Genomic DNA, 24,315 nt, shown 5'->3' with positions numbered 1-24,315 from the left:
CCTTGTGGGACTCCTGTTAGCAATGGGTGTGGCTGAAGCACCCGTACTCAATCATTAAGAGGGGTGTCCACATACCACATAGTGTGTATTCTCTTATTTTGAGTTTTATAGTGAGTTGGTCTGGAATTTTGTTGCAGGCGAGGTCATCAGCTGCCTGGACAATGTCGAGACTCTTCGGTCTGTGGATCTGAGCGAGCTGACTGTCACTCTGGACATCTTCGTGTTGACCTTGCCCCTAGAAATAGATGTCATGCCTCCTGATTTCCACCATTCCAGGCAATGCTCAACAAATGATTTCTACAGTGACATCTGTGTTTGCTCAACAGACTTTGTATGTTGGAATTAGGAGTCTTTGAGGTCAAAGACTCCAATTTAGGACAATCTGCTCTTCGTGTGTAATTGTGACTGTGTTTCTTCTCTATGTGTATTTGTGTTGTGTGTGCGTTTGTGTCTGTACCGTGTGTGCATGTGCGCTTGCTCTCTCTCTCTCTCTCTCTCTCTCTCTCCTATCTCTCTCTCTCTCTCTCTCTCTCTCTCTCTCTCTCTCTCTCTCTCTCTCTCTCTCTATATATATATATGTGTGTGTGTGTGTGTGTGTGTGTGTGTGTGTGTGTGTGTGTGTGTGTGTGTGTGTGTGTGTGTGTGTGTGTGTGTGTGTGTGTGTCTGAGTAGGTATGCCTCTGAAAGCAGTATGTCCATGAGCCGTTCACCTGGTCAGCCGTCATCATACCGCTCTGATGATGAGCTCATAGATAACCTGAACAGCGTGCGTGAAGCTGGAATGGACAGGTCAGTCCTGCTCACTTAATTCATTTAATGTAAATCAGAGTTTTATATTAAACTCCATGTTCCATGTTCCTCTATTGTTCCATGTTTCCTAAGTCTGTTGCCCAGAATCTGCTCATGCCTTTTCCAGGCAGTGTGTGTGTGTGTGTGTGTGTGTGTGTGTGTGTGTGTGTGTGTGTGTGTGAGTGAGTGTGTAAGAGTGCTTTGTACTAGCAGTGTGTTTGTACCTGAATCATGTGAGCTGTCTGACATGAGTATTTTGTCTTGTGAAGTATGGCAGGAGACTCTCTGTCCAAACTCCCTGCCCCTCAGAAACAGGCTGTCTTGGCCACAATGGACGAGGTGAGTCTCTTCCCTGCTGGTTGTCCTCTTTATGTCCTTATATCCTGCTACACTGTATTACCACTGCAGTTTGTAATGCAGTGTAAGTCAGAAGTAATAGTGTTGTGTACAGAAGCCATAAGTACCTCAGGGTGGAATGTCAGGTCTCAGTGCAGTGGTTTGATACGTAGAACAAACACTGGAACCAGCCTGCTTTACTGATGGACACCAGTTTGTGTCGTAGAGACATTCCAGGGACTGTTTTCTAGACATGATTGAGGCTATGGTCATAAAGTTAGAAGCCTTTGTGTCTTCTCTGCTGACAAGGACTCTAATTTTGTTAGCAAGAAGAATCAATGTCAGTTTCTTCATTTCTTCAGTAGGTTTTTGTCTGTGATTTATATCTTCCTCTTGTACACTCACTCTTTTATTCTTCTCTCCGATCCACTTCTTTATTTTCTTCTCTGCACCTTTTCCTTTTCTTTCTTTCTCTCTTAATTCCTGTTTCTCTCTGTACTCTCATCTTTCTCATTTCATCCCTCTCTCTCCCATTTGCCTCTCATCTTTCTCCAATCCCCCCTCTCTCACCTTCTTCATCTCCCCCCTGCTCTCTCTCTCTCTCTCTCTCTCTCTCTCTCTCTCCTCCCCTCTCTGGTGTAGATCCACTGGCTGTTGGAGGATGAGATAGTGTCAGCTCTGAGGCTCTCCTGTGTGCTCAGCTCCTCCACGCTGCAGAAGGTTGCCGACCACGTGTGTCGCTCCAGCGGAAGGCCTGGCTGTCACCACGAGGTCGTGACCCTGCAGTTCGTCTTTGGCCCTGAACAGTCCCTGGAGAAGTTCAAAGAGGTGAAAGGACACACTTCAACTTCACTCTTGTTTTAGTTGCTTGTATTACCACACCTTTTATTTATAATGGTCACGTTCCCCCCTCCCTCGCGTTGCAGTTCCTGGTTTTGCTTCCTTGTTTTGGTTTCTGTCGGCTCTGCCCCCTGGTTATTATCTCCTCCTGTTATTGTAATCATCTGTATCATGTTAGTCCTCGTTAGTCTTACTGTGTATAAGCCCTGTGTGTTCAGTTTGACTTTGCGAAGTCTCGTCAACTGCTGTTATGCTTCTGAGCCGTTTGTGATAGTGCTTGCTGCTTCTGGTTTGTTGGATCTATGCCTGGTATGGGATAATCCTCTTGGCCTATTTCCTGTCTGTATTGGTTTGCATGGTTGACTGATATTTTTGGATTTTGACCTTGGCTTGTACTTTTGATATCAACTGGTATTCCCCTGTTCTCTAATAAAACTCTATTCGCCTTACTGTGAGCGAATCTGCCTCTGCACACACTCAGAACATTACAATAAGACAATTTATAACAAGTGAATTGGCTACCAGCTCAATCACATCTGACGTGACGCATATTAATAAGTATTACTATTTTAATTTAAAATATATTTGGTGTTATTGAATTTTCTTTCTAAGGCTCAATATAAAATGTTAAAATCCAGTGTGAAGCTCGATTTGTTAACTTTTCTGTCTCTCTCTCTCTATCTCTTTTCCCTCTCTCTCTATCTTCTCTCTCTCTCTCTCTCTCTCTCTCTCTTTCTCTCTTTTTCCCTCTCTCTCTCTCTACAGGAGTTCAGGAGGCTGTCATTTCCAGGTTATCTTCTGAATGCGGAGAAACAGAACTTCCACTACGTCTCCCTCAGCCGGCAGCACTCCCACAGACTAGAAGCTGCCCGGCAACTCCACCACAACTTGGCCAATTCTCAGGGGGCGGGGCCTCTCACCCAGAGACCAAATCAGACCCATGAGGCTGACGGTAGCTCCAGGGCAACGGCCAATCATTTGCCACCTTCAAAAGGGCGGGAGGGAGAGGTGGAGCCTGAAAAGACGAGTCCACGGGCTGAGGTATTTTAGGATGACCTTCAAGCAAATGAAAATGTTCATTTTAAATATAAAAATACCACACGTCTTTCTTCTTTCTTCTCAGCAGCTTTGTAAAATCTGTAGAGCTGGGTAAAAAAGATCAATTTTCAGTCTTGATTTTCCTTTTCGAGTGTTCATATATGTAAATGAATTTGCTTTGTCAGTGGCTGTGCATTATGTGGTTGCGCAGTTGTTTTATCAGTTGAAACATAATGAAATTATCTGTTTCTATCAACTTTATTAATCTGCTCATGTTTAAAATAAATAAATAAATAAAAATAAAAAATACCATAAACAATATTGGTAATCTCAAGGTGAAAATAAATTCAATACAAGCATAAAAGCACAACATTATACAAGAGAAAAAAACACAAGCAAAACCAACAAACTGCTAAAATATTTAATAAAAGTCCTTTCTAAATTAAATGCTATGCTTAGTAGAAAATGCTTTTCAAAATAAAAGTGTCTGTAATCCAGTTTTAAAAGAAGTCAGTGGAACCTTTGGACAGTCAGGGGCATTGAATGAATGAATGAATTAATTCATTCATTCATTCATTCCTTCATTCCTTCATTCAATGAGGCCCAGCTGAACAAAAGGCACAATCACCCACCATGTGCAGTTTGGTTCTGGGAAGTTGGAGAGGATGATTAGTGTTAGACGTGACTCGAATTACAGGGTATAAGAAATTCCTTGAGATTTTCCAGTGCATTGCTGTGAACACATTGAAAACTTTGGAGGAGTATTTTAAAGTCAATTGTGTCAGAAGCCACTGTAAAGAATGTAATATTGGTGAAATGCGTTCGTGTTTCCATCCGTCATGAGTATCCTGGTTGCACAATTTTGAATATATTGGAGATTCTGGATATATTTAGCTGATAGTCCAGTCAGAAGCGCATTACAGTGATCAAGTCTCGATGAAACAAAGATATGAACAAACCTCTTTACGTCTGAGAGTGTTAAAATAGGACAGAGTTCGGAAATACGTTTTAGATGAAATACGTTTACACAAATCTTGAATATGAGCCTCAAAGTTCAAATGGGTGTCAAAGATGAAACCCAAATTTGAACCTGTATTGGAAACTGGAATGACCCTGCTAAAAAGTATGAGATGAGAAGTGGAGATTTCTTGCACTCAATGTAGAGTTCCTTCCAAAAGAGCCTGGGTTTTGCCCTGTGCTGTTATCCAGTCACAGAGAACAATGATTACATCCTGGGTCTTCGACACCTGCTTCATTTGAACCACCTTCCCTTGTGATGCTGTATTCCAACAGGTTCAATGTGGCGTTGAAAGTCAGACGCAGCCACATCAGGAGGCGGCGCTGGAGGCGGAGCAGGATGAGGCCCCAGAGGAGGAGGAGGCGGGGCCTGTTGTCACTGACTCGGTGAGCGACAGCCTTTCTGAGCATTCGGACCTGGGCCGGGTGAGACCGGCCAACCCAGACGATGGGCGTTCTCAGAGCACCAATCAGCAGCCCTCCGGCAGTGCTGACCACGCCCCTGAACCTGCCTCCCCACCCAAAACACCCTCCTCTGTCAGCCTGGCTGAGTCTGTGCAGTCGGCCACACACAGTGAGTGTTCCCCAACGGTACTGTAGAAACAAGTTCACACACCTCGACACTCTCCTCAGCCTTGTGTTTCGGTTTACCAGGCACTGTTCTGGTGTGTCTTGTACTTAAATGTCTATGAAGATATCCAGGTCGTTGAATTGGACCGATTTGCTCATACACGATCATAGAGAGAGATTGTCGGAGGACTGTTTTGCAGTGGCTCTCGGCCCTGGGAGACCCAGATGCTGCACCTGTTTGTAGGGGATTCCCTGGTCTCCCACACCCCAGAATAGACCTGGCAAAGTTGAAACAGATGTGTCAGAGTAGCAGAAAACACACTCTAAACCTCGGAGTGGGATTAAAGGGGGTGGGTGGGTCCCCCACTGATACAGGAATATGGGTCACTCCTGCTGTACAGTTCATCAATTAATTGTAGTTGCTGGTTAGAATTCTGGTGAAAGTCTGGTGGTTGGAGCCAAATCCTGGGTTGTTGGGGTTTTTTTTTTTCCTGAGCCAGAGCTGTTGGGATGTGTTTTACAGGCAGTGGGAAACTGAGGCCCAGTCGGGTTCAGAGTGTGGTCTCCAGCCAAGGGAGTATGGACTCGGACATGCTCGGTAAAATGTCCTCACACAGCACTGAGGAACACTGCGAAACACATGCAAGCACACACACACACACACACACACACACACACCTGGAACACATAACACACTTGTGACTGTGTGTGTGTGTGTTGCATTATAGGTTATGATGGTGGAAGCAGTGATTCTGAATGTGACGGGCCCACCATGGATGAACAGGAAGCTCCGAGTCCACTCATGCCAGACTTCTGGCTCATCATTCGAATCGACCATGACAGAGTGGAGGTGTTCTCGCATTCCAGGTCTGCAGAGCTCACACTGTACACTCACTCAGTAAAACAACTGTACTGTAAAACACCCTGTAAAATAACTGTACTGTGACTCTCTTGCACTGCACAGTGACTCCCTCACAGTGTACAGGGACCCTCCTCTCATTCTGTGTAGTAACTCACTTGTATTATAAAGTTACTGTGCAGTGACCCACTCATGCTGTACCAGTGACACGTCCTGTGCCAGTGCACAGCAGCGTTTTAATCTATGAATTACTCACTTTGTTGTTATACTGTCACGTTTAAATTGTTACTGGTGTAGTGTCTGTTGTTGGCCAGAGGAGGATAAAGCCCCCCCCCCCCCCCCCCAACCCCTTGAGTCTTGGTTCCTCTCAAGGTTTCTTCCTCATGCTCTATGGAGTTTTTCCTTGCCACTGTCCTCCTTGGGTTGCTCACTGGGGGCTTGGACTCGGACATTTGTAAAGCTGCTTTGTGACGACAGCTGTTGTAAAAATCACTTTATAAATAAATTTGACTTGACTTTGACATTGTACAGCAGCTGTACTGTCACCAAATCACACTGTAGAACAACTGTACAGTGACGCATTCACACTATACAGTGCCTCAAACGTACTATATAGTGATCCACTCACACTGTACAGTGACTTAGACTATACAGTGGCCCACTCATACTATACAACAGTTGTACAGTGACTCATACTATATAGTTGCCCAGTCAGACCGTGCTAATAATAATTACCAATAACTCCAGATATGTGTAATTGTTATCCAGTGTAAACTGGATTAAGTGTGTAAATGCTATCCAGTGTAAACTGGATTAAGTGTTTAATGGTTATCCAGTGTAAAATGGATGAAGTGTGTAATTGTTGTCCAGTGTAAAGAGGATTAAGTGGAATATCACTACAGTTTTTCAGCTTTGTCCAGTGTCTATCTTACTCATTCAGGCCTTCCCTTTCTCAGGAGTTTTATTGGTGGAAAGGAAGACAGGGTAGGAGAAGAGGACGAGGAGGAAATCCCAGAGTACCTTCGTCTTCATCATCTCATTGTGAGGAAGATTGGGGAAATCTGTCGAATCGTCAATCAGGTAAATGTTTCTGTGCTCTTAGATGGTTGTTTCTACAGTGTACTGTCACAGGGTTTCAGGGGATTTAACTGGGATTGCTCCTTTGCCCTTTGAAATATCAGCGCCAGTGAAAGAGGCAATAGTGGTCAACGAGGTTTAATAAATAGCTGGATTTGTTTATGTACAAGTGACTATCCTCACTACTAGAACATTATTTGACACATTGATGTAAGATAAAAAGCCATAAATAATTTCAGTTAAATCATTTTAAAAAGGTCAGCCAATCTTTAATGTAATTAAACGTTCTGTATGCGTCTGGTCGTATGGTTCGTATGGCCATACCAATATGTTGTCCACAGTTTATACTTTCCATCCCGTACACTGAACCCAACCTCTTGTTTGCTCCACAGCGCCTCTTGCTGCAAGACCTTCACGATAGTCATGTGTGTAACTCGCTCTTGGTGGCCGAAAGTGAGGAGGACATCTGGAAGAACGAATCACTGTACAGGCAGAGGATTGCCAACTCAGACGGTAACTGCCACGAGCAGCACACACTCAGATGAACTTCGCTTCAGCGTGTTATGTGCTCTCTCTCTATTGCTCTTTCTCTCTGTCTGTCTCTCTTGCTGTCTCTCTCGCTTTTTGTCTTGCTCTTTCTCTCTGTCTCTCACTCTTTGTCTCTCTCACTCTTTTTGTCTCTCTTGCTCTTTCTGTCTGTCTCTCTCGCTGTCTCTCTGCTTGTCTCTTTCTTTGGGTCCTGTTTTCTCCTCACCTAATGGTCTCTCTGCCTCCTTTTCTCTTTCTCTTCCCCTCTTCCCATCTCTGTCTCTCATCTTTCTCATTTTTCTTCCCCTCTGTATCTCTCTCTCTCTCTCTCTCTCTCGCTCCTTCTATCCATGTCTTATAGACTATAATGCTGATGAGAGCTACCAACCCAGAGATTACCTGGCTGCAACCATGCACTTCATTCCTGGGTACTTTGCCTGTGACGTGGTCTGGAGCACCATCATACACATCCACCCTCGCCTGAAGATGGGGCCCAATATGGGCGTGGCTCGGGGTGAGTAGCGCAGACCGAGACCGCTGGTGGTGTTCACCTCACACAGTCCACATACATGTCTAATGCAAACACACACCAAACCAGTGTTTTCCAACAGCCTCAAACAACCGGAGGGCCAGACCTGTGTGTGTGTGTGTGTGTGTGTGTGTGTGTGTGTGTGTGTGTGTGTTGGGGGGGGAGGTTCATTTTGGCCTCTCAGTTCTTATTCTGGAATATTCTAGAGCCAATATTCCAGAATGTTTGTGTTTGCAGGAGACTATTGGTTTGGTGTGATGTTGGATTTATACCTGAAACAAACCTTGTGTGTATACACACCTCCGCATTCTGAGCAATTACAAAGGCGCACAGTGTCATGGATACAAAGCACCAAAGCTACTTCAGTGCCCCTTTGTACGCCCCCTTGTGATGAATTATGTTTAAAACGAGTGAGTGAATGAATGAATGAATACATACCCAGCACAATGAGGTGCTTTGCATCAGCCCCCCTGGAAAATATTAATGTACCTGAATCTAAAATAAACGTCACCTGAATGGCTGTTAGATTTGAGAGTGGTTTTTTTTTTTGTACAATTGATACATTAAAAATACAAAAACAAAACCTTATGAGTAATAAATTGCTAAGGTAAGCTGCTCGGTTAACCACAAAAAAGTATCCCCCACTTGCAAAAAATCTTTTGCTCTTTTCAACAAATGACCTGAATGACGGTGTGTGTGAGGTGCTGTTGGATAGTTAGGAACATCTGGGCTTGCAAAAAGTTGTGAGTGTTAACTGCTCTGTCTTTATCTGTCTGCCAGCGATCCAGGCCCTGCGTTCAGTACTGAGTGCCTTCTGCGTGGTCAACCGTAAAAATATGTTCGTGTACCAGGAGCGCACAACCAAGTCTGTGTTCTACCTCAGGTTAGTGTGGCATTTTTATCTCAGGTTAGTGTGGTGTTCTACCTCAGGTTAGTGTGGCATTTTTATCTCAGGTTAGTGTGGTGTTCTACCTCAGGTTAGTGTGGTGTTCTATCTCAGGTTAGCTGTATTTACCTTAGCTTAGCGTGGAGTTTCTACTTCAGGGTAGTGTGGCATTTTTATCTCAGCTTAGTGTGGCATTTTTACCTCCGGTTAGCTTCTCCCTATTCCATCACTCTCTCTCACCCTACGGTCGATATCTCTCTCTCTCTCTCTCTCTCTCTCTCTCAATCCCTCTCTCTCTCCCTCCCTCTCTCGTTCCTGTCTGCTCTTGATCTTAATCATTCTCTCTCCTCCTCCCTCTCTCTCCAGACTCTCCGAAACCTCTCAGACAGGGAAGTACAGCGAGCCGGATGGGAACGCCCCACTCTCTCGCTCCGTGGCTCTGGCTCGCAGTCAGGAGCCTTTAGTCTCAGAGGACATCACGGTATTCTTCACACACTGCCTGTCCACATCACCAGCGCCCCCCAGTCCTAGTCGGGGTGACTTCAAATTAATTAAAGCCAAATCCCATAACGATATCTTTATTTGAAAATCCAAAGTACAGTATTAAATCTCTAATGAAATCTTGTAATGAAAAACCACACTTGGCCATTTACCATTTTTACATATTCTCCAAAAGTTTTATTCTTATATGTCCACATGAATGAAGTAAGTTAAGTCTAAATAAAGAAAATTTAGCATTTGAATGTAATTCTAATCTAAAAGTTGCACAAAATCAAAAACTAAAATAACCAATTATACAAAAGGTGAAATGGCTGATAAATGTTTTTTTGTTGCAAGAGTTCACCTGTCTGAACACATTTTCACGTGCTATGTTTCCTTGTTGAGCTTTGACACATTAAGTGTGAGGGAGCGCTATCGCAGGACTCATTACAGCTCCTGTAGCTAGTGGTGAATCCTCTCGCCTCTGAACAAGTGATTTACCTGCTGATTTACCCGTCCTTCAGCTAGCTGGCTTTATGAGGTTCTTAGACAGTCCCCAGCATTCACGTCAGCAGAAAGCTGATGGAGTGTGTGAGACCGCGTGTGTGTGTGTGTGTGTGTGTAAAAATTTTTTTTTTAATTTCCAGGGTTCTCGTTCATCTCTGGAGGGCTCAAGGCCAGTAGGACAGGCGGACAAACACATCCTGTTACTGGTACATGGAGTTGGGCGTGCAGGTGAGAGAGAGAGGGAGGGAGCAGATTGTGTGTGTGTGTGTGTGTGTGTGTGTGTGTGTGTGTGTGTGTGTGTGTGTGTGTGTGTGTGTGTGTGTGTGTGTGTGTGTGTGTGCAGAGTGTGGGACATTGCTTGTATTGGGTACACGTTGGGACATTGTGTTTGGTAAAGTCGTGGAATAATTTATGGGACAGTGTGTGTGTGTGGCGAGGGGGTGGTACAGTGTGTGGTACAGGATGTGGAATGTATTGTGTATTTGAGTCTGCTCTCTGCCGTCTCACATGCAACAGAAGAGATGAAAACGCTAATGCATTTTGGCACCCTGATAAACTCCCTGTAGTACCACTCCTGGCCTGGTAGGGGGCACTGCTGCACTTTCTTCATTCTTCTGGCTCCGAGGGCCATGATGTCATTGTCTGTCTCCTGCTCGCTCTCGCGCTCTCTGAAAGTTTGGAGCTGAAATAATAAATGTGATTTATTATCCTCCTCCTGTCTCTGTGCCAACTTTTATTTTTATTTATCAGGCTTTTTGTTTACAGGGATTTGAAGTTTTTCTGCCGTAAGCTTGTCTGTCAGGACAGGGCTCCAGACGCCTGTGCTGATTTCTGTGGTCTGAGCTAAAAATGAGAACCCACTATAACTTAGCAACATTTACAAGGTGTTTTAAATAAAGAGTTGTTATGCTACTGTAGTGTATGCACTACAAAGACCTTGGGCTGCATTTGCATGCTATCAAAAGTCCTAGCTGTGAGGGGGAGGGTTCATTGGGACCTATCTGCACTCTGATTGGCAGGTCCGGAGATCACAGATGAGTTGGTGAAGGTTCTGAGAAAGCGATTGGATGAGACTACCCTCGACATCATCACTGTGATGTTGGTCAGGAACTGCAAACTGACCCCTGCAGATGTGGAGGTAAATTTAATTCTTTTCATCCTTGTCCGCATTGTCGTGATACAAAAGGGCTTTGTTTATTTATAACACTGTTGCTAAAGTTTTCAGACTCTACCAAACCTCAGGCTGCTCCTGATGTAGCTCAGATCCAGCTGATGCAGATTTGTGTGTTATGGGCCTTCCTGGCTTGTTTGGCTTTGGTTGTTTGGTTGCTTTGTGGGACTAAGCATCAGAATTTGTTACCGATTGAGTATGTGTGGGGTACACTTCTATTCATAATACACAGGCCGGTGAGATAGCAGGATTATATGCAGATCATTGACCATTTATTGCATTTGTAGTCTCTGCTGGTCATGGTCTGAGCTCTGCAGTGCACATTTTTAGAAGCTGGGTTTGTGTCTGTCTGTCTGTCTGTCTCTCTCTCTCTCTCTTTTCTTTTTTTCTCTCTTTCCTTCTTGGGTGCTTCATGGTCTATTTCTCCCCCACCTCCCTCTCCCTCCCTCTCTCTCTCCCTCCCTCTCTCTCTCTCTCTCTCTCTCTCTCTCTCTCTCTCTCTCTCTCTCTCTCTCCCTCCCTCCCTCCCTCCCCAGTTTATTCAGCCTCCGGGCTTTCCAGCTGCAGAGGTGATGGAGTTCCGCCTGCCTCACTACAGTGTACAGTGGATGTCGGCGCTGGCTCACTATCTGCGACAGAACCTCCTCATGTTCCTCCACATCCCCAAATACACAGACAGCTACATGGAGCATCACTTCAAGGTAACGGCAGCTCCAACTCCGGCGGCCCTGCGTCCTGCTCCACTGCTACTGGACTTGTCTAATCAGTTAGCTCTCAGTCTAGACGTTCAAAGGCTCCACGGCAGTCTGGTAGCTAGTCGTGGAGTGAAAAGTGATCACTTATTCTAAACACATAAATAACTAAACAAATTAACTAAAATATATGCATAATAAAAAATGGATAAAAGGTTTGGGATGAACTTTGGGTTTTGATAGCACAGCGTGTTTTCTGCAAAGTTTACATCTTGTACAACATTCCGCTTAATTATGTTAGTACCTGTTTGACCTCCCTCTGTGCCCAGCCTTTTATTGTGATTTTCTCTGTTTCTCCACCTCTCTCTCTCTGTGTAGCACCACTTCCATCTGAACAGCGAGCTGCCTGACTCTGATATCTACCTGTACAATAAACCAGGGGGGCAAGGAACAGGGGGTAAAGGTAATGAAACTGACCCAGCGACACACAACACCCACATGTCTCTCTCTCTTCTGTTCTTTCTCTTGTTCTGTCTGTCTGTGCCTGTGTCTGTGTTTCAATGTGTCTCACTCTTTCAGTGTGTGTCTCATTCTCTGGAGATCTGCTTTCTCTGGCGTGCTCAGTGCACACTAAATCTCACTCCCCACCTGAAAAACGGGTCTCGTGTTTGTTTACCTTTCTGCAGTAATTTATAGTTGGTTTTTGTCCTGCGAGCTCATTCTTGCATAGCAGCATCACCCCACCACCTCTCTCTCCCTCTCTCTGTCTGTTTCTCTCTCTCTCTCTCCCTCCTTCCCTTTCTCTCTCTGTCCTTCTCTCCCTCCCTCTCCCTCTCTCTGTCTGTTTCTCTCTCTCTCTCTCTCCCTCCTTCCCTTTCTCTCTCTTGCTCTCTATCTCTCCTTCCATCTCTCCCTCCTACCCTCCCTCTCTCTGTCCTTCTCTCCCTCTGTCTCCCTCTCTCTTTCTCTCTCTCTCTCCCTTCATATCGCTCTCTCTGTGAGGTGTCATGTTTTTGCTGACTGGTCACTGCTGTATTTATTGCACCTGTCCTCTGACCGCCACTGCTCAAAAGTCCCAAACTACCTGAGGTGGAGACACAGGTACATGTCCTCTCATATGCTGTAGCCATACTGTCTCAGCACCAGGAGAAAGGTGGAGACACAGGTACATGTCCTCTCATATGCTGTAGCCATACTGTCTCAGCACCAGGAGAAAGGTGGAGACACAGGTACATGTCAATCTGACTGTGTGTGTGTGTGCACCTTGGTGATCAAACTCACCCATGACCTTGGGGTTGCTAGCATGCCTTGCTCTGCTCCATCAAGTAAGGTACAGGTGAGGTACACATGAGGTACAGGTCAGCTGAGAAGAAAGACTCAAAGATTACAAAAATTCTGCTTCCTTCTCTTCAGCACAGGACTGCAACGCAAGCGTGAGCATGCAGACGTCCATGATTAGCTCGTTTCACTGTGATTGACAGAGGACAGAATAATGTCATCCCTCCCACCCATAGAGCAGCGGCAATTTTGCTCTCATGGAGTACAGGCCATGGAGAGTGAATTAGGGGCTTAGCTAAACCGAGACTGTATTGTCTCATTTACATTTACAGCATTTGGCAGACGCTCTTATCCAGAGCGACTTAAAAAAAGTGCTTTGTCATTTACTCAGAGAATACATCCTAGCCAGTAGAGTAGGTTAGTGTCTAATATACCAGTGATCTAGAATACTGTAGAAATACAGAGATCACAGCTGATGCCTAGAAGTGGCAAATGCATATAACAGACAACTCTATAACAGACAGCAATCAGTGCAATAAACAATACCCTACAATAAGCACTAGAGTTTTAGTTTAGGTTTAGTTTTAGTCTACATAGGTGCAGGGCCATTTAAATAATCCACAAATAGATGGGTCTTCAGTCTGTATTTAAAGACTGCAAAGGAGGCTGCTGTCTGAACAGCAAGTGGAAGTTTGTGCCACCATCTAGGAGCCAGGAATAGAATAGTCTTGATGCTTGTCTTCCATGAGACTTGACACATGGTATTTCAAGCTGAGCCATAATTGAGGTTCAAAGTACTCGAGGTATGGATCGGGCTTTGAACATTGACCTCATGTATGGTGGGGCTGGTCCATTTTTGGCTTTTTTGGTGAGCATCAAGGTTTTAAATCTGATGTGTGCAGTTACTGGAAGCCAATGAAGGGAACGCAGCAACGTGATGTGTGAACTTTGGAAGATTGAAGACCAGTCATGCTGCTGCATTCTGGACAAGTTGGAGAGTTCTGATGGCTCTTAGAGGAAGACCAGCAAGTATCTAGTTGCAGTAGTCTAGCTTTGAGATTACAAGAGACTGCACAAGTACCTCGGTAGCTTCCTGTGAGAGAAAGGGCCGAATCCTTCGTTTGTTACAAAGGAGAAATCTGTGAGAATGGGTCAGATTTGAAACCTTAGTTGAGTATGACAACTGGTTGTCCAAAGCTATACAAAGGCTACGAGCAGCTTCAGATGGTGATACCAGGGGGTCCTCAGAGGAAACTGAGGTCATGGTAAGGGTTGGGAGTTCTTGGGATGTACAGAAGCTTGGTTTTACTGGGGCACTCATCTATGATGCAATGTCTGTCAAGCATGCTGAGATACTTATGGAGAGCTGCATGTTGGAGGGTGGAAAAGAAAGAAATAATTGGGTGTTTTCAGCATAGCGGTGGTAGAAGAAGCCATGATAATGCATCATGAAGAGAACGAGTATACAAAGAGCCCTTGTTGACACCGGTGGAGATTCTACATGGATTGGATATGGATCCTCTCCATGTTACCTGATAGGACCGTCCCTCCAGATAGGACTGAAACCATCTCTCTGCAGAGCCAGTCACACCAAGCCTGGAGAGAACAGAGAGGAGAATGTTGTGGTTTACTGTCATATACTTCCAGAAGGTCTAGAAAAATCAAGACAAATGATAGTTTGGCAGCTTTGGCAGCATGAAGTTTCTTCGTCACTGCTATGAGGGCTGTTTCTGTTGAATGTGTTTGTAGCCAGACTGATTGGGATCATGGAGCTGGTTCTGGGCGAGGAAAGGGGATAATTGATTGTAAACTGCTTGTTCAAGGTCTTTTGAGAGAAAAGGGAGCCGTGATTCCAGTCTGTAATTGGTAACGTTGGAGCCATCAAGTGTGGCCTTCTAGAGGATTGGTACCACCCTGGCGGTTTTGAATGCAGTTGGCACATGTCCAGAGGCTAAGGAGTTGTTGTTGATGATGGAGATGAACGGAAGCAGATCTCTTGAAATCGTCTGGAACAGAGTGGAAGGAAATGTAGTCGGAGTGCCACCTTCTAATACTCTTTTGCTACCTGCTGGTCATGCATGATGGTCCAACTAACCTGTGGTTAAAAAAAGCCGGGTGGAGTCAAGCACAGTGGCAACAAAGTAGAGGCTAAGCGTGGCTCGGTGGTGATTGGCTGTCAGGAACGAAAGCTGCGATTCGTCGTAAGAAAACAGACTGGATGCTAACTTTAAAAATAGATTGAGTATTCTATTTTGACAGTGTTCAGGAGCCATTTGCGGCAACATAAACACACATATTTGTTGCGTGAGTATACTGAGAGCTGCAGAGTGAGGGTTTAGACCATATAGGAAGGAGAGATTATAGTGAATATTGATTAAAGATTAAGATTGAAGATGCACATCAGATTTGGAAAACAATGGAAACACTAGCATCGTAGCACCTGCACACAGGGTTAACACTCGTGTCTGCTAAACGTATTATTTGCAGTGATTTGGATCAATTTGAAGATAACCTTTTGTTTCTGATGACCCCAGAAAGTCACAATAAGCACTTCTGCTAGGGCCATTATTTCTTATATGAAGTCTAACCGCTCAGTAATGGCTACAGTGGGAAGTTGTGAGTCCAGCTTATTACTGCAGTGAGACTCGCCACAAGTCTCTTAAGTGTTCCAGTGTGACCTGAACTCTGGCTGCTGAGAGATAATAGTCAGGTGGAATTGTGTGTGTGTGTGTGTGTGTGTGTGTGTGTGTGTGTGTGTGTGTGTGTGTGTGTGTGTGTGTGTGTGTGTGTGTGTGTGTGTGTGTGTGTGTGTGTGTGTGTGTGTGTGTGTGTGTGTGTGTGTGTGTGTGTGTGGCGTGGATGGTGATGTACACATCCCCAAGTTCTTCGGGCTAATTAGGTGACAGCTCCTTAAAGCACTTGTCCACTGACTCTTCCAGGTGCGTCCAGGTGCTGCACCTGGGTCTTCCAACTCAGCAGGAGTGTGTGGAACCTCCATTCGCTCCAAATGCTGTCTCATTTTTGTCTTTTTTTCCCTTGAAGGTGTACTGTGTCAGGATGTGTGAGTCTCTCTCTCCCTGCGAGAGGCCATGAGGTTAGGCTGAGTGCTGTGTATTTTCTGCCTGATGTGTGGCATCCAGGCATTGGTTACTGGTCCATAAGGGCTTCTGGAGCAGATGACGGCCCACGGGATTTCAACAAAGCCATCACCAGGAGCTCTGAACTGAACCTTCCTGACTATACCATCTATACACTCCTAACTTCCTAACTTAACAGTTCTGCTACGTGTGTGTGTGTACGGGGGGAGAGGAGGGGGGGTAGATGGTAGATGGTGTGTGTGTGGAGAGACAGAGTGGGGACAGAGTGTGTGTGTGTGTGTGTGTGTGTGTGAGAGAGGTGCAGCACATTACCTTTTTGGCAGAATGTAATCAGTAAAGATAAACGAGTCTTAAATGTGGGCTTTAGACATGCAAGACGAGATAACAGGCTCATAACCTCTCATTTTCAAAAATACATGCAAAGTATTATGGGATGTCTTGGGGAGTGGGTTCTGTTTGGGATGTGGAGGTGTATCTTCATCAGCTCCTGTGAGCTTAAATGAAACCGCTGCACCAACACAGGTGTCTTCACAGTTACGTGTGTGCCAGTGGCTCTTTACAGTTTAATGGTGTCGTTTTTCTTGGTTTTTTTCTTATCTTTAACCTTTTTTGCATTAGGCGTCGTTACAAAATATTGCCATGAAACAGTGACGAGACGGAGGTCTTGGGAGTGAGCCAAAAGCTTTTGAGATCCAGTGTTTATCTCTCTACCTTCTCTGGACCCAACTGCCAAATGTATTGCAGTGTTAAGATCATCTTCAATGAGAGAGAGAGAGAGTTCAGTATGATGCTCGCTCTATCGTTTATCGTTAAGCTTTCTGTTTCAGTGCTTCTGGGGAACCCGGTCTCTCCATTAGCCTCCCTCTCCTCACCTCTTCTCATCTCTGTCTGCATTTCACTCTGTGGTTGAATGTCAGTGTTGATCTCTCCTCTCCTCCCTCTCTCTCTCCTCTCCTCCCTCTCTCTCTCCTCTCCTCTCCTCTCCTCTCCTCTGTGTTGCGGTGGGTATCTCTGTTGTAATTCAGGTACGATGACGGAGCTCGTTCAGAACCTCTTCCCACCCTCCCAGTTCCAAGGTACCACAACGCTCCTCCACTTTCCAAATGTGCACTGTGGCGCCCCCTCCTGGCTGTGTGTGGTTCTGCTGTCGCTCATGCCCTGATAGTTTCATTTTTACAGTGCCTTATTTTAGGGCTGTGCAGTAGTGGCGTCCAGGCCACGCACACACCTGCATGAGGGTCTGCATGAAGACTTGGATTTTGGTTTGTTGTTTTGGCTTTTACTGTGTGCGTGTGTGTGTGTGTGTTATATTGTGTGGTGAAAACGTGCTGAAAACACAAGTTTTCCACAGTTCTTGTTTTCATCCGTTCTTTGCTACGATGATCATATGGTTTGTTTGGATGTAATAATTGATTGTGGGGAAAAATCCCACATTAGACATTTTTTTCAGCCTAATGCAGTGTTTTTGCAACCATCAGCCCCAGTTTGGTAATAACCTCTGAATACTCAGAGGTCACGTAGGGCAGTGAGTTGCTGGTCATAACATGTGCATGTGTGCATAACATACGCATATGCATACAGACACACACACCAACACACACATTGCTGCACATGCACGCACCCACACACAAACGCACAGAGTGACCATATGTTTTGTGGTTTGAAGATGAGAAGTGGCTGGTTGTGGATTATTGTGTAGGGCATGAGTGTCCTAACGTGTCCTTCTGCGGGAGAGGGAGAGAGAAACCGAGGGAGGGCGGTGGAGAGAGACAGATGCACTGAAACACAGGCAGAGATCAAAACAGCAGAGACGGAGCAAGAAAGGAGAGCAGTGGGAGAAACGTGTGTGCTGTATCTGTTTGTGCGCTCCATGTGCCTGAGCCTCTCAGACGGCCATCATAACCAAAACCTCAGCGCACTAATGGGCTCCACTAAATCCAGCTGTTCGATAAACCCACACGTGCACGCAAGCACACGTGCGCCTGTAATGAGACGTGCACATGCTGTCTAGTGTGACTCATGTTCAGCTCTGCTTTGTGTGGTGTGGTGTGGTTTGTTGGAGAACCAGCAGTCACAGTGAGACTAATGAAGGAGGTCTTTCTCTCCCTCTCTCTCTCATCCTCCCTCCCTCTCTCTCTCATCCTCCCTCCCTCTCTCTCTCATCCTCCCTCTCTCTCATCCTCCCTCCCTCTCTCTCTCATCCTCCCTCTCTCTCTCATCCTCCCTCTCTCTCTCATCCTTCCTCCCTCTCTCTCTCATCCTTCCTCCCTCTCTCTCTCATCCTTCCTCCCTCTCTCTCTATCTATTTATCCCTCTCATCCTTCCTCTTCCTCTCTATCTCTCTCTCATCCTCCCTCTCTCTCTCCCTTTCCCTCCATCTCTCTCTCCCTTTCCCTCCATCTCTCTCTCTTGCTTTCTCTCTCTCTCTCTCCCCCCCCCCCTCACTGTCCACACTGAGTTGCTTTGCTCACTCTCTCCAGGCTCTGTGGCCATGTGCAGCTGTCTGAATTGAATGTAAGGGAAGAGAATGGAAACTGTCTCCCAGATTGATGTGAACCTGCGCTCGACAGGACAGCTTCTGCCTTCTCCCGCCTTTTCTGGGCTGTGTGTTCTATTACTGAAGGGTGGATTTATAGATCATGTTGTTACTCTGCATTTCTATAAACCTCTTTGCTGTTGGCCTTGTATAAGCAAAACCAATTCGTTTTAGTTTATCATTGCGTGCGTGCGTGCGTGCGTGTGTGTGTGTGTGTGTGTGTGTGCGTGCACAGAAAGACTCTGTTGGCAGTGCACGCTGAATTGCTCATTTAATAAAATGTTATCCCACGTATTGATCTAATATTATGCTCGTCTCAGTTCCAACGGCCATGTCTGTGCCCTGTGTTCTGCAGGTATCGCCTGCATTGCCTTGTCCTTCGTGGATGCTCAAGGCTGCCCCCTTGTGGTGTCTGCGCAGGGTGGCACTGCCCCACCGAGAAGGGATGCTTCTCCAATCCCCTTTCAGCCAGATCAGTTTGAGGCCCTGACAACAGTCGTGAAGGCTGACTCTCCTGACCCAAGTCCAGGTATTGTAACCTGAAGCACCTGTGCAGATGGAAGTTAAATTAGAACTGAGCCTCTCGAGTTTCTAATGATGACTTATTCGATGAGTTTCTAATTGCTCTGGCGAATATATCACACTGCTTAGCATCCCTAATATACTTGGATCTCTGGAGTAAGCGCTTAGGGGTTTCATAAGTGATGTTGCTGTGATGTCAAAATTCAGCGTAATTTGGCATAATTGGAGTACAATTTCAGCCAGTTTGACTTCACAAATGTTTCTTGCTAAGAAAACCCTAATTTTAATCCTAATTCTAACCTAAGGGTGGGGCGTGTGTGTGTGTGTGTGGGGGGGGTGGCTCAGTGGTTAAGGTACTTGTAAGGTACTTGTAATCGGAAGGTTGCCACCGCCAAGTTGCCCCTGTTGGGCCCCTGAGCAAGACCCTTAACCCTCAGTTACTCAAGTTGTATTCAGTCACAATTGAAAGTCTGTCTGGATAAAAGCGTCAGCTAAATGCCAAAAATGTGTGTGTGTGTGTGTGTGTGTGTGTGTGTGTGTGTGTGTGTGTGTGTGTGTGTGTCTAGGTTCCTCAGTTCGGGTGAGGTTTGATGTCTGGGAACAGGGAAACATCAGTCCGCTACAGCTCATGGACAAACTCAGAGGGGCGGTACGCCATGCGCTCTGTGATGTCGTCATGGAGATGAGAGTCCTGCCCAACCCACTGTGTTTAGAAACCTTCTGCGTGCCTGGCCCCGCCCACGTGAATGATGCAAACAGTGAGAGGACTCTAATGTGTAATGCTCTTGAGACATTAATTACGTGGTCCATATGTGACGGGGTTGTTTACACAAATGAGAGTGTTAAACATTTTATATATATATATATAGAAAATGTTCCAAGTTTCTTTTACTCAGTGGAGATTATGCCAAGTTTAAACAATAAACAGCATCAGTTATCCCAGTCCAGAAGTAAGTGTCTTGTGGGCTGGTGTGTGTGATGTGTGCAGTCACTTTTCAGAACACATTTTGGCATATATGAAGTATTTTCTCCTTCCAAAAATGTAATTTATGTTTACATTTTGTCATTTTTTTTTCATTTAAAAGCTTTGCTTAAATTGGTGTTTTAGACTGTATATTTGGTATTGATGCACTGTCTTGTTGCTATAGTTACAGCAAGTCTTCCGCAGCCGGAGGGCAGAGAGACAAAGGACAGCCCTCGCCGGCCTATCGGCATTCACGGGGTTAGAAGTAGCCCCTCCCCCATCACCCTTATCCCCACCCCCAGCTCCACCCCCACCACCGGTGCCAACACGCCCGAGTCGACCACACCCACTGGCAAAAGTGTCCGCCGGAGCTTCTGGGAAATCCTGGTGTGTGTCTTCAAGTCTTCATTTACTTTAGCTGTCAGACGCTACAGATGGCCTGAATGGCTCGACTGTGTGTGTGTGCGTGTGCGCGTGTGTGTGTGTGTGTGTGTGTGCACGTGCGTGTGTGTGCGTGCGTGCGTGCGACAGAGTAAGCCAGACTCGTCAGAGCTGGGTAGTCCGAAGACCACGGATGATATTGTACAGGAGAGGGCGGACGACGGCCGTCTCGGCCGGAGGAGACACAAGACCGAGAGCGTCAAACAGCAGTGGAGCCTGGACAGGACAGCAGCCATGGAGTTGGAGCAGGTTCAGAGGTCAAAACTGTGCACGCACACACGCACGCACACACACACGCACACACACACTGGCCGACACAGAGCACTTGATCTGGAGTAAGCCCAGAGGTTATGCACACACACAACATACACAACTCCACACACACACATAAACAGAAATGCACAATCTTTAAATATTCCAAAAACCTGGGCCCTTATTTGAAGAACAGAACACTTTCTCTGTCTCTCTCGCTCTCTCTCTCTCTCTCTCTCTCTCTGTCTCTCTCGCTCTCTCTCTCTCTCTCTCTCTCTCTCTCTCTCTCTCTCTCTCTCTCTCTCTGTCTCTCTCTCTCTCTCTCTGTGTGTTTGTTTGTTTCGGCCTCTATGCAGGCGGCATGTCCTACAGCTGGAGGAGGGAGACGTGGGCACCTTGCACCCTGTCTACCAGCGTGTCTTCCAGCCCTGGGTCATCTTCATGGCCAAACTGGGTGAGTTCCTGTTTCCCTCTGTGTTGGAGCAGCCTCCATAAGCCTCTGATCTGTGTGTCTGTGTGTGTGTGTGTCTGTGTGTGTCTGTGTGTGTCTGTGTGTGTGTGTGTGTGTGTGTCTGTGTGTGTGTGTGTGTGTGTGTGTGTCTGTGTGTGTCTGTGTGTGTCTGTGTGTGTCTGTGTGTGTGTGTGTCTGTGTGTGTGTCTGTGTGTGTGTGTGTCTGTGTGTGTGTGTGTCTGTGTGTGTCTGTGTGTGTGTGTGTGGGCCAGTGCTATACGTTTCCCTAGAGCTATTTTGCAATGGCAGGAGACAACAGATTTTTTTTAAATCAGCACTATATCTTTCTGTCTTTCCCTGTCTTTTATTCTCTGTCTCTTTCTCTCTCTCTTTCTCTCTCTCTCAGGTTGCCCGTCCATTCAGCACTGTACAGCTGAGATCACCTCTCTCTTCCTCCTGTCCTCCGTTCTAACAGAAGTGGTGAACTTGGTCACCTCTTTGGCTCCTGACACCACAGTGAAGGTTTTCGAGAGAACCAGGTGCGTCCCAGTCGGCTGGTAGGTGAGGTGGGGGTGTGACCGGTCCCTCCTCCGCTCCACCCTTTCACCACTTAAAGACCCACGAGGGTTTTAATTTCTGATTTATGTCTTGCTGTGTGTGTGTGTGTGTGTGTGTGTGTGTCTGTGTGTCTGTGTGTGTATGTGATGTCATCTGCAGCTCTGCTCAGGAAGACATTTTTGTCCCGCTGTCTCACATCCAGACCGTGAGCCCTCCCTCTATCGCTGCCCAGAGTTTCATCCTTATTGGCCGAAACTTCCACCAGTGGCACTCCAATGGCACGGAGCAAGGTACATAAAAAAAACTAAAGCACGAGTCATCACCCAGAACTGCGTCCTGCTGTCCTGCCTGTCCTGTCGAGTACAGGGTAGAGGTCAGAAAGGCTTCTGAGTTTCATTGTAATGTTGCTAAATTCACAGGCCTGGTGGAAGACCCTGGTAGTCATTCTGGGTGATTTAACGTTCTGGGTTCTGAGTGACTTTTCCTGGGTTCTGGGTGACTTTGCCTGGGTTCTAGGTCACTTTGGCTGGGTTCTGGGTGACTGGCTGGGTTCTGGGTCACTTTGGCTGGGTTCTGCATTCTGGAGTTCTGCTGTCCTTCATGGACCTAGCTCTACCTCCATAAGTAGCACATTTCCTGTCTAAAGGTCCTCGTTGCTGTGAGAGTGTGTTCTCGTGACGGATCCAGACATTTTCTTCACTTGCTCACTCCCTCTGCTCCCTTTCTTCTGATCTTGCTAATAAATGGGTTTTTTTTTAATACTTGGTAGTATATTCTGTAGTGTGTGTGTGTGTGTGTGTGTGTGTGTGAGAGAGTGACATCAGCAGCATGTGTGTACAGCCATGTCGTGTTTGTGTGTGTGTGTGTGCTTATCTCTGCCCACAGAGGACAGTTCAGATGATGAAGTCCCTACAATGCTTGGTAGGTTCACTCGAAAGTCTGACCCCTGTAGACCCAGAGCACAGAACAAAGAACACACAACACAGAGCAACCAACACAGAATGAAGAACACACAACACACACCACAGAACACAGGCTCAGCCATGATGCATGTCTGGTGTGGCTCTCTCTCTCTCTCTTTCTCTCTTGCCCACTCATTCACGCTCACGCACACGTGGACACACACACACACACACACACACACACACACACACACACACACACCTGGGTGTGCGCCATAACAAAAACCCTCAGGAGAAGTAACCCCTTCTTCACACAGTAAGATCGTTTCCTTTAATGACTCAATCTGACTCTTCACATCGTACACCGTATGACATTCGCACAGTGTTAATTAATCACACTAGGATATTTCTCAACCACTATCGTTAATCCCTGGATTAAAAAAAAACATTTTATGAAGGGAGGCATTACATGTGTAATGTCTTGTAATCAGACTCCAGAGTGTGGTTGTCCTCGTGCTCTCGACCTCCGGAGGGGTTGCGTGCACGTCGTCTGGTTCAGCACACAGGAGATCGCGCCTGTCTCCTTTAGTCCACTGTTTAACTCGCCGTGTCGGCCTGGGCTGGGTGTGGATGTGGCTCGGCTGTGCTCTGGTGTTATGTGCGCTTCACACGGCTTGTATGGGAAGCTTAGCAGTGAGATTCTCTCGCCATGGTGTACTGTGCTTTTAATCAGACATACTGTGAATATGACTGGAGGAATTTGGGCCTGGGTGTGTACTTATATTTTCTGCCTCTCTCTCTCTGTCTCTCTCACACTCTCTCTGTCTCTTTTTTTTTATATCTGTTTGCCTCTCTCCCTCTCGGTAGTTCATAAAGGCCTTCAGCGATTCGAAGCACTGGAGCACAGTGATTGGCTGACTCCCGGGCAGACCGGGAGGGGCGTGGCCCCACGCCAGCGCTTCTTATACATCTATATTGTCGCCAAAAAGGTGAGATGACACAGCGCTGTTCCGCACATGCTCAGTAGAGTCCAAGGAGTGGAACACTCACAGATTTATATGATATAAGGCAGAGAGCTTTCCAGAACTTTTCTAAAACTTTGTGGAACAATTCCAGATCCTGAATTCCATTATCAGTGGTCTTTAATTGACCATTTAACCCTTGTATGGTGTTTGCGTTGTTTGCATTGGTGGTTATTTATCCAGTGTTCGCAGGACTCGTAGACCCAGCGCATTATTCAACAATACAATAATAATTAACAGATAATTAACAGATGTTGACTTAATCTTAATTACAAACAATACAGAGAGCATATGTGGTTATTATTTGCTTTTTATCTCTGCTAGATCATATTTATCAAAACAAAGTCCTAAATATGTGATAAAATTATATAAAATCTATTATAATCAAGATGTGGGTTGGAAACATCATGTTGAACAAATCTTGAACATTTTACAAATATAAATGAAAGTTTTCATCACTAGTAAACACTGTAAATAGAAACTTGTCCCACAGACCTGAACACCACCCAGGGGTAGACGCATGCGGTTGGACATTTGGACATCACCCCCGGGTCCTAGTCCAGGGTAGAACAGGACAGCCAAAGCGCCTAGACCTCAAGAGCTGTGATTTAAATGTCTGTGTTCTCTGACACAAATGAACTACCAGACAATTAACCATCCAGGTGTGAAGTTTGAAATTGAGGAGGACTTGTGCTCCAGGTTTGGGTAGTTTGATTGGCTGTTGTTGGTTATACATGCCGGTTTGAGGAAGTGGATTGACTGTTGTTGGTCATATATGCAGGTTTGAGGAGGTTGATTGGCTGTTGTTGGTTATACATGCAGGTTTGAGGAGGTTGATTGGCTGATGTTGGATATACATGCAGGTTTGGGGAGGTAGTTTGGCTGTTGTTGGTCATATATGCAGGTTTGGGGAGGTTGATTGGCTGTTGTTGCTTTTACATGCCGGTTTGAGGAGGTTGATTGGCTGTTGTT

At 45.9% G+C, this 24,315-nt stretch overlaps 1 protein-coding gene across 4 annotated transcripts in view; it reads left to right on the top strand.

Moving 5' to 3' along the window:
• Window positions 1-24,315, top strand: part of szt2 (SZT2 subunit of KICSTOR complex) — an 87,227-nt gene that overhangs the window by 28,024 nt on the left and 34,888 nt on the right. For 2 of the 4 annotated variants that reach the window (XM_035524533.1, XM_035524531.1), the window contains 27 exons: window positions 138-276; window positions 673-789; window positions 1,059-1,128; window positions 1,768-1,953; window positions 2,731-3,006; window positions 4,297-4,594; window positions 5,114-5,188; window positions 5,319-5,457; window positions 6,406-6,529; window positions 6,919-7,039; window positions 7,416-7,568; window positions 8,364-8,466; window positions 8,836-8,950; window positions 9,597-9,684; window positions 10,476-10,594; window positions 11,164-11,328; window positions 11,698-11,782; window positions 16,721-16,771; window positions 18,587-18,760; window positions 19,320-19,511; window positions 19,902-20,104; window positions 20,249-20,415; window positions 20,767-20,864; window positions 21,268-21,400; window positions 21,579-21,709; window positions 22,305-22,340; window positions 23,189-23,310. In XM_035524533.1, coding sequence (XP_035380426.1) covers window positions 138-276; window positions 673-789; window positions 1,059-1,128; window positions 1,768-1,953; window positions 2,731-3,006; window positions 4,297-4,594; window positions 5,114-5,188; window positions 5,319-5,457; window positions 6,406-6,529; window positions 6,919-7,039; window positions 7,416-7,568; window positions 8,364-8,466; window positions 8,836-8,950; window positions 9,597-9,684; window positions 10,476-10,594; window positions 11,164-11,328; window positions 11,698-11,782; window positions 16,721-16,771; window positions 18,587-18,760; window positions 19,320-19,511; window positions 19,902-20,104; window positions 20,249-20,415; window positions 20,767-20,864; window positions 21,268-21,400; window positions 21,579-21,709; window positions 22,305-22,340; window positions 23,189-23,310 — 3,680 coding nt within the window. The remainder of the gene's footprint in view (window positions 1-137; window positions 277-672; window positions 790-1,058; window positions 1,129-1,767; window positions 1,954-2,730; window positions 3,007-4,296; window positions 4,595-5,113; window positions 5,189-5,318; window positions 5,458-6,405; window positions 6,530-6,918; window positions 7,040-7,415; window positions 7,569-8,363; window positions 8,467-8,835; window positions 8,951-9,596; window positions 9,685-10,475; window positions 10,595-11,163; window positions 11,329-11,697; window positions 11,783-16,720; window positions 16,772-18,586; window positions 18,761-19,319; window positions 19,512-19,901; window positions 20,105-20,248; window positions 20,416-20,766; window positions 20,865-21,267; window positions 21,401-21,578; window positions 21,710-22,304; window positions 22,341-23,188; window positions 23,311-24,315) is intronic. The other 2 variants (XM_035524534.1, XM_035524532.1) reach the window with 2 other exon arrangements.

Source organism: Electrophorus electricus, chromosome 3 (genome assembly GCF_013358815.1).
Source record: "Electrophorus electricus isolate fEleEle1 chromosome 3, fEleEle1.pri, whole genome shotgun sequence".
Lineage (NCBI taxonomy): Eukaryota > Metazoa > Chordata > Actinopteri > Gymnotiformes > Gymnotidae > Electrophorus > Electrophorus electricus.
The sequence above is the reverse complement of the archived record's forward strand: the minus strand, read 5'-3'. Positions and strand labels throughout refer to the sequence as shown.